Source organism: Neopsephotus bourkii, unplaced genomic scaffold (genome assembly GCF_033783945.1).
Source record: "Neopsephotus bourkii isolate Nb327-2 ecotype Australia unplaced genomic scaffold, CSIRO-AGI_Nbou_v1 NB_1634, whole genome shotgun sequence".
NCBI classification, from domain to species: Eukaryota; Metazoa; Chordata; class Aves; order Psittaciformes; family Psittacidae; genus Neopsephotus; species Neopsephotus bourkii.
Window position 1 is genome coordinate 6,193,059 of NW_026902109.1, and position 12,081 is coordinate 6,205,139.

A 12,081-nucleotide genomic window follows, 5' to 3' on the forward strand; every position below is an offset into this window, starting at 1 on the left:
TCTGTATTTTAGTCTTGGCTAAATTTGGTGATTTCCCTGTAGAGTTTTGATGTGGTCTGTGTAGCATTGACACCACCTGCCCGTTGATGCTTTTGGGGGTGTCAGTTGCTGTCAATTTTTCTGTGTTTTAGCTGATTTTCATCTTTTGCCACTTGAAAAAAAAAAAAGGTGTTGTAGCATGGCAGAGATACACTGCCAATTAATAGATGTTTTTAAGATCTTTGGTGTTCTGCCTACCAGTATCTTATGTCACTGTTCTGTCTTGTGTGTTGTTTAGTTATTTTTTCCCCTGCTCATTCTGATGTCAGGCAGGGCAATATTAAGATTGAAGGTTTGTTGAAAAGGTATAATCAGTGAAAGAGATTACAGATCAGTGGTACAGTCAGATATGTCAGGTAACACAATCAGTGAAAAAGAAAAGTGGAAGAAAAAAGAAATGGATGGTTAGTTATCAAGGAATGAAAATAAGGAGAAAATTATATTGCCCTTTTGAATGAGGGGTAAAAATTATGTACATGTTTGAGGATGGGCGCAGGTAAGGTGTTTAATTTTTATTTTTTTAATGGGAGTAAATAGTCTTCTAAATGATGTCATCAGAGGTCTACTGTAAATTCTGAGCAGTCTAGGTTTCAAAACCAGTACTTTCTTCTGCCCCTGTTCTCTGAAGACTGTTGTGGCAATCAGTTGGCATGTGTTGATTTACCTTACTCCTTGTTTTTCAGAGTGGAATTTGAAATTTTATTTCTATGCAGCTGAAGTTCCATGCAGTTGTAAAAATGATTTGGTGAGGAAAAAAAAAAAAGGGAAAAGGGGGCTCTCAGTTTTTTTATAGAAACCGATTTCAAGATGTTAATGAAACAAAAAAAATGAAGGTTTTCTTCTTTTTGATACATTGCTGTCTGAATTCTTCATTTGCACTGTTTGAATTTAAATGTGGTCCCTCTACCATTAAAGTACTGACAAAATGCTTATTTCCTTGTGCAGCATGTGCTGTGTATGTACTGTAAACAGGACTCTCAAGTCACTTATGTACTAGTTTTCATTTAATTCGTGTCCTAAATTATCAGAAAACCTCTAAGCAGCCAGAGGAAGCTATAGTTAATTAAGCCACAGATGGTGAGGACTAATGTGGTGTTGACCTTTGTGAGGACTGCAAAATCTACTTAGTCTTTCCCTGTAAAACACCAGCTGAAATGAGTTCCTATTGATATGAAAAAGATGTCCGTGATGCACTGAAGCCAAATGCAGAAACACCATGGCCAAAGAAGGCACTTTACCAAATAAATGCTTGCAGGTTCCTAATGTATGGCATGTGGTATGTGGAAGTTTGGTCTTCCAGGCTGTTATTTAAGCCTTGTTAGTGCCAAAAGCTGCTCTTTTTCCAGGAACGGTTTTCCTGGAATGCATATTGTTGGTTCTCTTCACTGAAAATGAAGATTTCGCAGCTGACTGGAGTTTCTACACCCTCCTGTAAGCAGCATGCAGGCTGTGTGATGGGGGGTGGGAGTGGCTACTCGAATCCTCTTTGTAGTTCTATGTTCCATCTCTTGATCTAATGAACTCACTGCCTCTCAACTCTGTGAAGAATGACTTGGAGAAGTATTTTAAAATACTGAGGAAACAACTTGTTTCATTAGTTCAAGTCTTGTTAGGAAGGTAGAGAGCTGTGGAAATCTGCAGGAATTCCTTCCACAGGCATGCCCAGCTGCCCAAAATGGAAAAGGAGCTTGTGGTCATTTCAGCCTTTCAGAAGGCTCTTTGTATGGTCTTTGGGCAACATGCAGGTTTGGCTCATCCAAGAATTCCTCTTAGTATCTTGGACAGTATTTTGTTTGTGGATGGGGCTTAACTAGGAGAATTCTGTGTGTATTTGGATTTTGACTTGTTTTTCTGTGGGCACCGTCTTTAAAATTCCAAGGAATTTTGAAGCATTATAAGTGATCTGCACTCGTTCACCTATGGCTTTGAATGATAAATTATGTTTGTCCTAATAAGCTCTCTGAAAACACTTCCCTGAACAAAGATTTCAGCTTTCTTGTTAGAGCAGCTTGGTATCTTAACCTGATGGTATGGTCTATACTTTCCAACCTGCTCTATAATTTTGCACCAGTAGAAAGAACAGATATAAAAATTTAATTCTTTGGGGAAAAAAATAAATTATTTATCCTTCTTAGGAATTCTTAGGTGTTGAGTAAGTCCCCAGCAGGTGGAAATTACCACCTAGAGAGACTTGCAGCTGACTCAACTACTGTTTTGATAGTTAAACAGAAGATTGATTCCAGTTCCTCTTTTGGTCTGTAAAGAAGGAAGAGTGGAGCAAGGATCTAAAAAACTTGACATTGATTGGAAAGCTTCTGATAGTCACATTATTTCATGTGACTGTCTTGCAGAAGGGCAGGAAGGATTATCTTGATCATATCTTTCTAGCCCGTATTCCTTTTGTCTTTTTCTCCCTGTTGCATATAGTAATTTGTGGAGCAAGAGGTGCTGCCATGCGAAGTATGTAAAGAAATTCCTACAGTCAACTTGAGAAGAAAATTCCAATCCCATTTATTTTCATTCTATAAGGATTTCGGATCAGCATTAACATCTTCCTGGAAGTGGTATTCCAGGACTTGTGGAAAAACTAGTCTAGGAGATGGTACCATACTCTACTTTTGTGAGTAGAGCTACTTTCAAATGAGGAAAAGACTAGAGGAAAATCCTACAGGGCATTCTTTTGTGTGTTAGTCTGCCAATCTTGATACTTCAGCCAAGAAGAAGGAGAAAGTGTAATTGCCAAGGTTCAAATCTGTAGACAGAGTTGTTGTTTCTTGAGCAATGTAAACACAGGGTAAGGGAGAGGCCTGGGCATTGCAGAGTCATCTGTTTGACTTCAGTGCTGAGACAGGGGAGAGGCTGCGAGTCGTCAGCCTTGCTTGTTACCCCATCTCCCTATTTTTGCCAAAGTTTGTAGTGTGTGCTAAACCATTGCCCTTAAGGCTATTACCTTTATAGTTTAACACATTATGCAATTCATTTCCTGGATTTTAGATGCTCAGATTTAAAATTAATTGTGGAAAGGGGTCAGTCTTGGCACACACATTTTTTCATAGATACATGTAATATATACACAAAACACCAGAGTTTCTCAGACTTCAGGAACCTGTGAGTGTTTTTGGTATCTTGGTACTGAGCTTCAGTTGTCAGTTATGTTTTGCTTTGCTGCACTGATTTCTATTGAGCTATTGTTCATGTCTAGAAGCAGAATTTTTTTTTTTTTTTTAGTGATTGATGGTAAATGTTGTATTTAATGTGTTTGCTTAGAAAACCCTGGGGTCTCTTTGATATCCTCTCCATAATCGTGGTCATACCTGCATGCAGTTTGCATATTGGATCTTTGACCTCACTTGTGCCTTTTGTAGCTCGTCTTTGAGTAAGTGTAATAGGTCTGACTCCATGGTACCTCATCGATACGTATAGTCTTAAAATTAAAATACAAATTTTCTTAGATGGGACTGAAGGAATTACTCAAAATGTACAAGATATGCATATTAACTGCATTTCTAAGTCAGCCAGGCTTCCAGTGTTGCAGTGCTTCAGTCTGCTACTTAGATCTAATACTTGTGGATCTGAGAGGAGAAATTTTTGGTACAGAAGTCTCATACAGCTGTTATGGAAGGGGGTGCAAAAGAAGGGCAGACAAATGAACATCACACAGTTCCAGTTCCTGGATCTTTTGGGTTCACTTGACAAATCATTCTCTCTTTCCAGTGGTGGTATTGGTTCTGTATGTAGGATCAATGCAAAAATAGATTGGCACAGGAAAATAGAACCATTTTTAGATTGCCTCATTGCTAGTCTGCCGTCTTGGAATAAATTTTAGTGTTGACCCTCATGTGCCTCTGATAATGCTAGCAACATACTTACATGGTGGTTTTTTTTTACTTGGTGGTAGAGGTCTTGTTGGCCTTCTACTTTGTTGTACTTCGCATGTAATAAAAAGATAATGTTGACCATTTCTTTTGATTCCGATGCCATAACGCCTTCAAAAGCGAGAGAGCTTCATGAGGCGAGAGAGCAATTTTCTCTAATAACTGAAGCATTGATGCATTCTCCATAATGGAGCACAGCAAATCTTCAAGTGTCAGGAAGTGAATTTTGAATTTGAAATAGATGTTCTGTGATCAGTGGGTTAGCAGGAATAATCTCATCCAGATGAATAGAGAGAAATTGCTCATGTCACTTGAGAGCTTGCCAGCAGTGCACCATTCCCTGTGTTGCTTGTATCACAGAATCCCAAGGGTTGGAAGGGACCTCAAGAGATCATCTAGTCCAACCCCCCTGCAAGAGCAGGGTAACCTAGAGTACATCACACAGGAACTTGTCCAGGCGGGCCTTGAATATCTCCAATGTGGGAGACTCCACAACCCCCGTGGGCAACCTGTTCCAGTGCTCTGTCACTCTCACAGTAAAAAAGTTCTTCCTGATGTTCACATGGAACCTCCTATGCTCCAGTTTACACCCATCTTTGTATTCTGTGTCTGGAGCTCTTCATAATAATTGTGAAACATCAAGGAACTTGTTGGAGATCAAGGAAAGAAATTGTTTGATCTCAGCTGCAGTACTGATAAAACATTTTACATTTTGTATGTGGAGAACCACTGGTTATTTTAGTTGTCTGAAATTCTCTTGGTACAAATGAATGTTCCTGCAGCTCATGGATATCCAAGGCCATCTTCGGTACAAGTTAGTAATGCCAGGCTGTGGTGCAGCTTTATTTCTCTGTTACAGCCTCAAAAGCAGACCTAGCAAGTTTGCTCTCAAATAGAGAAATAGGTATTATAACAGTCTAGAGATGAATAATGATTTAAGCCGTGTTTTCAAGGATATGAGCCAGATTTTGTACCTAGTTTTTCCTCTTTAGAAGGACAGTGCCACCAAACATTCTTAATTTCCCAGATGATGTCCTGCTTGAATAGTCAAAAATAATCTTTTCCAGGGGAACTGGAAAAAAAAGGTGTGTGTCTTATTTAAAATTGCCTGATTAATAAAGGCCTACATTTTTGGAAATGTAGTAATAGTGGTGTTTCAGAATATTTGTTTCTCTTAAAATACAGCTCTCTTATGCGTTATCTTTGTGGGTTTTATATCTTATGTTTATGCACAATATGTCCATATAAAGTTTTGCAGATATGAAAAACAGGATTTTGTTTGGGTTTTTGGTTTTGTTTTTAAGATTAATTTAACCATTATTTAAGCAATTCTTTCTGCATATCTGTAAACATTGAAGTCTTTGGAGGGCAATTTTAGCTTCTAGTAAGATGGTATTTATGAAAATGTGATCCTATTAATAGCTTACAAGTCTGGCCACATGCGGGAGCTGACATACTGTGTTCCCATGAAATAACTTCTAGCACTATGTTACACTTCAAAGTTTCTTCTAAACATAACACAGCGATTTGTAGGCAATCATTAAAATTAGCACCAAACTACTTAATATTGTACTCTAAAATACATCTAGGAAATTAAACAGAAATGTTACAAGTAAACATAACATATGGTTCTTTTTTTAATCTCTACTTTAGGACGACGTAGACAGTCTAAACCCAGTTCTCAGGGATAACCCGCAGTTACATGACGAGGTAAAAGCCTGGGTAAAGGAGCAAAAGGTTCAGGAGATTTTTATGCAAGGTAATTATGTGGGATATTGTCTTATTTTTATACTGTGTTAGTTAGTTTAAGGCCATTAGTTCTGTGGGATTCATTCCATAGCATTTGTGCTATAATGGAAAATATATTTCTTACTTGGAAGTTACTTTTTTGAAGTATGTTTTAATACAAGAAAACAAGATCATGTAAGAAGCTGTGCGGGACTTCTTCACTGTTCCTAACTTGTTTGATGTTTCAGTGATTACAGCAAAAGCTGAATATCATTAGTCTGAAAGTAGGTATTTTATAAAGTTTGTTGTGAAAATGTATGAATGGCAACCACACGCCTTTTAGCATGTTTAAAACTGTTTTCTGTTAGCATTACTATCATGTGCGATAACTTCTCAGATACTGGTCTGTGCTTGTTCTGTCACAGATGAAGAATACTTTCAGATCCCCACCCCCTCACCCCCGACTGAAAAATGCCTTTCAAATAAGTTACGATTTTGTAACTTGATTTTAGTGCTGGAAGGTGGCAGCAAATGCAGACGTCATTTTTTACACTGTAGAGACAGGTTACAAGTAAAACTAATATGAATTATAATAAATTATTTTGATTCAGTCTTGCTGACAGTAGAAATACTGTATGCATTCACAGTATATTCATTAACTTCCTGCAGAACTGACAGGCAGCTCTGCAGAGGCAAAGGGAGGGAGAAACTATTCTCTGTGGGTCTGGGTTGAAATCCCCAGGCAAGCAATAAAGCAAGTTTTAGGACAAAAAAAATGCTTGAGCAGGCATTCCATAAATTAAGATTAGGAGGGGAACAGCAAATAATGCGGTGTTCTAAGGATGGCTCTAAGATTTGCTTGCTGTCTGATTTTTTGGTGAAACTAAGATTAGAAGACCAAAGGAATATGGTAAGTATAATACTGAAGTTACAGTAAAAAACTTGTCTTCTGTGAAGTTTCTAATTTGAGTAGATGCAATTATTCTTAAGGGCCACAGAGAAAGGATGGTGAAAAAAGCGATGTGTGGAATTGTGTAAGTTGGTATTTGGTGTTAATAACTTTATATTTTATCTCAGTATCCTCAGATACAACATGAGTTAATAATCTGATGAAATTTACATCAACTGGACTGAGAGGTGATGTGAAATCAGATTAGGGCAGTATGAAAAAGAAACTGAAATTCAGCTTGCTTATTGTATTTTGTTATAGTAACAATAATAAGATAATTATAAAAGCCTGTTTGTACACTGGTTGCAGAATCAATACTTGCAAAGCCCCAGAGTCATCTAAATGAAACTGCCAGCCATCATTCACACAACTCATTTACATTCTGTCATTCCAGGAACTGTATTTTTGTCTTTGTATAGATGGTTCTGTATCATTTCTCAAACAGATGTTTGAAGGCTTAGAAGTGCACAAATTAAGAATATTTTAGATGGCGAGATGAATCTAATCCAAACATCCTTTGCAGACTAGCTGTATTGTCTAAGGAGAAGCTGTAGTTCAGATCCGTTTCTCCACCTGTGTGACACAGTGTGGCCTGAGGAGAGATGTGCTTCCTCAGGCAGTGATGCATCTTTCACCACAGGGGCCTTTTCAGTGTCACCACCTCAGCCCCACAGGATGGTGGTCAGCCAGCAGAGCCGGCTATCATGTTCTCCTGGGGCATAATCTGCCCTTCAGCATTTGGCACAAACCCATCAGTGACTTACAGATGGCCTTCTAGCAGTGCTAGCTGCTGTAATCTAGTGATGTTACCCTTTTCTTCTCCCTTCCCTTCTCTGGTTTTCTTCATCTTCTCCGTTATTATAATTTTCCAGTTCCCTGCAATTAAAGCGACATTTTCAGTTGTACCATGTCTAGACGCATCTATTAAGGTTGTTACTATATTCTCTTACTTCATCCTCTACAGCATTTTTAGGATCCAGCCTTTTCCTTGTTGTCTGTGGTGCTGCAGCCTTCATCTCATATCTTGGTATTTTCTACTTTGTGTAAAAAGTGAAGCAGTTTATGAAAAGAAAGAGGAGGATTGGATACAAACATGAACACTGAGTTCTGAATGTTTGAAAGAATTAGAGGAGGGGGAGTTTTTGTCAAAACCAGTCCAATTTACAAGAATGAGAGTAAAGAAAAAACTTGGCCCTTCGACCTTTTCTTTGGGCGGCAGTCACAGCAGCGTGCTTTGCAGTAGAGATTGTAGATTTGGCAGGGGAGTAGTTTATTCCTTGTTTCAAGAAAACAAACTCCTCCTAAACTTGGCCAAGTTGAAAGCTTTTGGGACAAATAAAACCAGTTCAAGGAACATAGTAAAGTGTCTTTGATTTTTAACAATTAAAATATTTGAGTTTTTTTTCTTCCTGTTATCACTACAATCTCTCAGGCTGCGTGTGTAATAATCCCCTTGAAACACCGAGTGTGCTTCAGCCCTGAAGATATTTCCTCATAGTACTGCACAGGCTGTTGCAACAATGTGTAGCTGAGCATGATTCACCCATGGACTGGGGACAAAGCCAGGCTTTTCCTGTAATGGCTGCTTGTGGCTGGGCTGGGCTGGGCTGGGCCTGAACTGTTCTGTATTGTATGACCACAGTTTAATTTTTCCCCTTCTGACATCTCAGCAGCATGTAAGAAAAAAGAAATCACCGCTGCTTTTAAAGGTAGATAAATTTTATTATGAAAATAGATAGCATAACAGCTGGGATGAAGGGGAGACACAGAACAAGGAGTAAGAGGAAAGAAGCTGGCACTGGGTCAGTGTGGAAGAGTAAGAAAAGCTGGAAGCTGATGAAGAAGGAAGGATGGAACTTGCAAGCTGAGAAGAATGGCAAAGGACTTGGAAGCCAGTGGCCTGGAATTGTAAATGCTAAAATGAGACAAGAAACTGGGGAGAGGCTGGTACTGGTTATGCGAGAGACTGAAAATCATTGTGTAGTTAACAGTAGGGTGCAAGAGAGGAGGAGCTGGGATAGGAAAATAGGAATGGGAAATTGGCACAAAGAGACACAGGCAGAATTTAGTGAGGCTTTCTGAATAAGGTAGAGCTTTGGGACAGCCATGAAAAATCAGAGACGTGGAGAATGTGGTTGGGTCAGGCAGCCAGAAGTGTGGGAGCTGAGCTGGAGGCATTTTGTGGGGGGGCATGTGGAGTAAGGGTTGGAGAGAAGCCATCAGGAAATGTGTCCCCATGGGAACCCTGTCTGGTCCAAGATTAGGAATGTGAGACATAAGCTTGTAGATTCTTCCTCTTTTTCTGCCTGTACTTACTGGTGATTGGCAGTGCCTGTGCTGGCACATTTCTGACCCTTGTCTGTGCAGCTGGGAACATGCTCTGGGGATGAGTTAAAGCCAGTAGCTTACACAGTTCAGCAGGTCTCAAGGTTTCAGTTCAGTAGTGAATGATGTGGATGTGGGTGAAAGAAGGGTGCCACTGCATGATGTTTCTGTGTCCAGCTGTTCCAAAACCTAGATAATCACATGCAAAAGGTAGTTCAAAAGGCCGTGCTTAAGTTCCAGATTCAAACCCTAAGACCAGTTGGAAACAGCTAAATCATTATCACTTTTACACTTCTCTTGATCTCTCAAATACTGACATTAATAACAGTCATTATGGTCACACACTTTCTCATGAAGCCAGTATAATGGACTCAGTCATGTGAATATGAATATTTTACTAGAGAAAGCTGTCACCTGTGAGGTCCCTGGCATATTTGCTGCAGATTATTGAGCTTGCCCAATGTACTGGGCAGAGGGGTTGGAAAAAGTGGTCTTTAGGAAAGACAGGGGAATTCTGTCCTTGTCTGTGCAGTTGAGCAACTAAGCCCTCCTAAATCATTTAAGTTAGGCTTTTTGTAGGTTGTCACTGACTGGTTTTGCTTCCGTTCCTGCATGCCTGACCTGGGGTTTGATTGCGGAAGTAGTGAAACCCACACAGTTGGAACTGATCTCGGTGGCATTGCTGCTTGGTCATACCAAATGCTATACAAATGCTTAAGTGTAATGAAATATAGGGCTCTGGTGATCAAGTGAGTCACTGAACATGAGTAAAATTATTGGATCTCAATTTCTGGGTCTTCAGACCAACTATCAAATAACTTCTTTATTATATAGTATTTACTTATGTCCCCACTTTGATGGGCTTTTGGAGGTGAATTAAACTGATCTTTGCAAAGGGGCGGTGTATAGGATTTATTTGGACTTGATGTATCTGAAAAGGGGAGCTGAAGTCTTCATAGTGTGTGTGGGTTTGAGTGTTCTGTGTGGCCATAGCAGGGATAGGATCACTCCGCTGCCTTTCTGACTGCTGTGATGGAGAGAAACTTTGTGGTCACTTATGGGAAAGACTTGGCAGATGCAGAGCCTAACCACCAAGATGTAAATCTCGCCAGCAAAGCATCTGGGCATGTGACTAGCCTGTTAAATAGCCTCTGTATAACCTGCTACTGCCACAGTCTAGCCTTTCAGATTACTTTTCTATGGTTGCTGTTAGTGGGTAGGACTTTTCCTATTATTTGTCATCATGGTTGCAGAAAGATTTAGCTAGATAAGAGAACTGTATGTTGAAAACGTTAGCAAAATTGTCCTTAAAGCATACATAAATGTACCATTTGCATTTCAAAATGTCTGCCTGAATAAAAGTAAAATCCACAGGCAGTCCTGTGCCAGAGTTACGTGTAGTTTGCTGCCCGTGCCATGCATGCTGTGTTTGCTATGAACCTAAATTCAGGGAAATCCATTTGTACTTTTTTTTTTTTAAATCTGAATTCCTCAATGGCTTTTTTATTTCTTCCCCTTCTAAAGGTCCTTACTCCTTAAATGGTTATAGGGTGAGAGTGTACAGACAGGATTCTGCCACCCAGTGGTTTACTGGTATCATCACTCATCATGATCTCTTCACCCGCACTATGGTTGTTATGAATGACCAGGTGAGTTTGGTATGTGATAACTTGGAAAACAAGCTTCAAGTAAACTACATGTTGTGAGTTCTCAGTATGGTTTTGTGGTACTCTGAAATCCACTGAGTAGTTCAGTTCCAGCAGGATGAGTCTGTTACTGAGCTGAAACTACGGCATGACGTTGCATTGGACTAGCAGTTAAAACCATCCTGAAGTATCATGTTTGTGCAATGATGTGATTAATACCAGTCCTACAGTGTTGCTTTTCTCTGTTGTTGCTATTAGGCTAGCGAACTCTTTGAAGTGAAGCGGTCTAGATTTAAGAACTGGTCTTCCCTGTCAGCTCTGTTGAGAATTTTTTCAATGCTGAAATCTTTAAGCGCTGCAGTAGCGATTACTTCTTTCAAGCAACTGAAATACCCACTGTCTGCAATTTATTAAGCTAAGCATTTATTGTAACCCTAATTTACTGTAGTGGGTCTTAGCTGTGTTTCTGAAGTTGCTGTTACAAAAATGAATTAATACTGGTATTTTTAGTGGCAGAAATGAATTTGGTTTCAGAGGACCAAAGTAATGATTCAATGTTAATATAGCAAATGACCCATCTGCCTTAAAGTAACTGCCAAAATCACGTGTGACAATAAAAATTTAAGACTAGTGTAAGGCTCATACATTCTCTCCCATAATTTGCTTTAATTCATTTTCCCCAAATACTATTTTATTTTTTTTTTTACTTAATGACACATTGATCAAAGTTCCGGTTGCCATTTCCATTTTTCTGAAATATCCCTCACTAGTTAACATTCTGCCAGATCTAGAGTTCTTCTTTCCATTCATATTGGTTCCTTTCTTTCAGCATTTTTGCTTCTGTTGGAAGCATTATTTTCATGTGCTTCTACAGTATTTATATATATATACACACACATATATGCATATATATCCACACTATATTTTATAGTATATTTTATAAAATATTTGCATATTATAATTGCTGCTTAAGGATTACTCAAGCTCAGTGTCTTAATTTCAAATCTGGAGGTCAGTGAAGTGAGGGAAGAAGTGGTGTGATTTTTTGGGGGGGGGGAAGAATGATTTTTTTGCAGTTATGTTACCTTTGTTTTTACTCTATTCCCAGCCTTTGTTGAGAGTCATATGTCAGTTCTGCTTGTCAGGATTAAGTGGGCTTTTCTCTGATTAGTCTTTAGCACACAAAATAGACTGGTGAACACTAATACAGAAAATACAGATTGGGCAGTGTCTGAACATCTGCTGATGACTATTTATTTTATTTTATTTTTTATTAAACCAGGTGTTAGAACCTCAGAATGTTGATCCTTCTATGGTTCAGATGACCTTTCTAGATGATGTTGTTCACTCTTTGTTGAAAGGTGAAAATATTGGCATCACTTCACGCCGACGGTCTCGTTCCAACCAGAACAGCAACACAGTCCACGTAGATACATTTATCTTTTTACCTAAGTATTTTTGTGTATTGCAAATACTAAAAATACATGTTAAAAGTTGTTAATTAAGATTGCATGAAGTC

At 38.9% G+C, this 12,081-nt stretch overlaps 1 protein-coding gene across 3 annotated transcripts in view; it reads left to right on the forward strand.

Annotated features, from left to right (window-relative positions):
• The window catches only part of JMJD1C (jumonji domain containing 1C), a 165,791-nt gene that overhangs the window by 120,293 nt on the left and 33,417 nt on the right, over positions 1-12,081 (forward strand). For all 3 annotated transcript variants that reach the window (XM_061374026.1, XM_061374027.1, XM_061374028.1), the window contains 3 exons: positions 5,568-5,673; positions 10,441-10,565; positions 11,845-11,988. In XM_061374026.1, the coding sequence (XP_061230010.1) occupies positions 5,568-5,673; positions 10,441-10,565; positions 11,845-11,988 (375 nt within the window). The remainder of the gene's footprint in view (positions 1-5,567; positions 5,674-10,440; positions 10,566-11,844; positions 11,989-12,081) is intronic.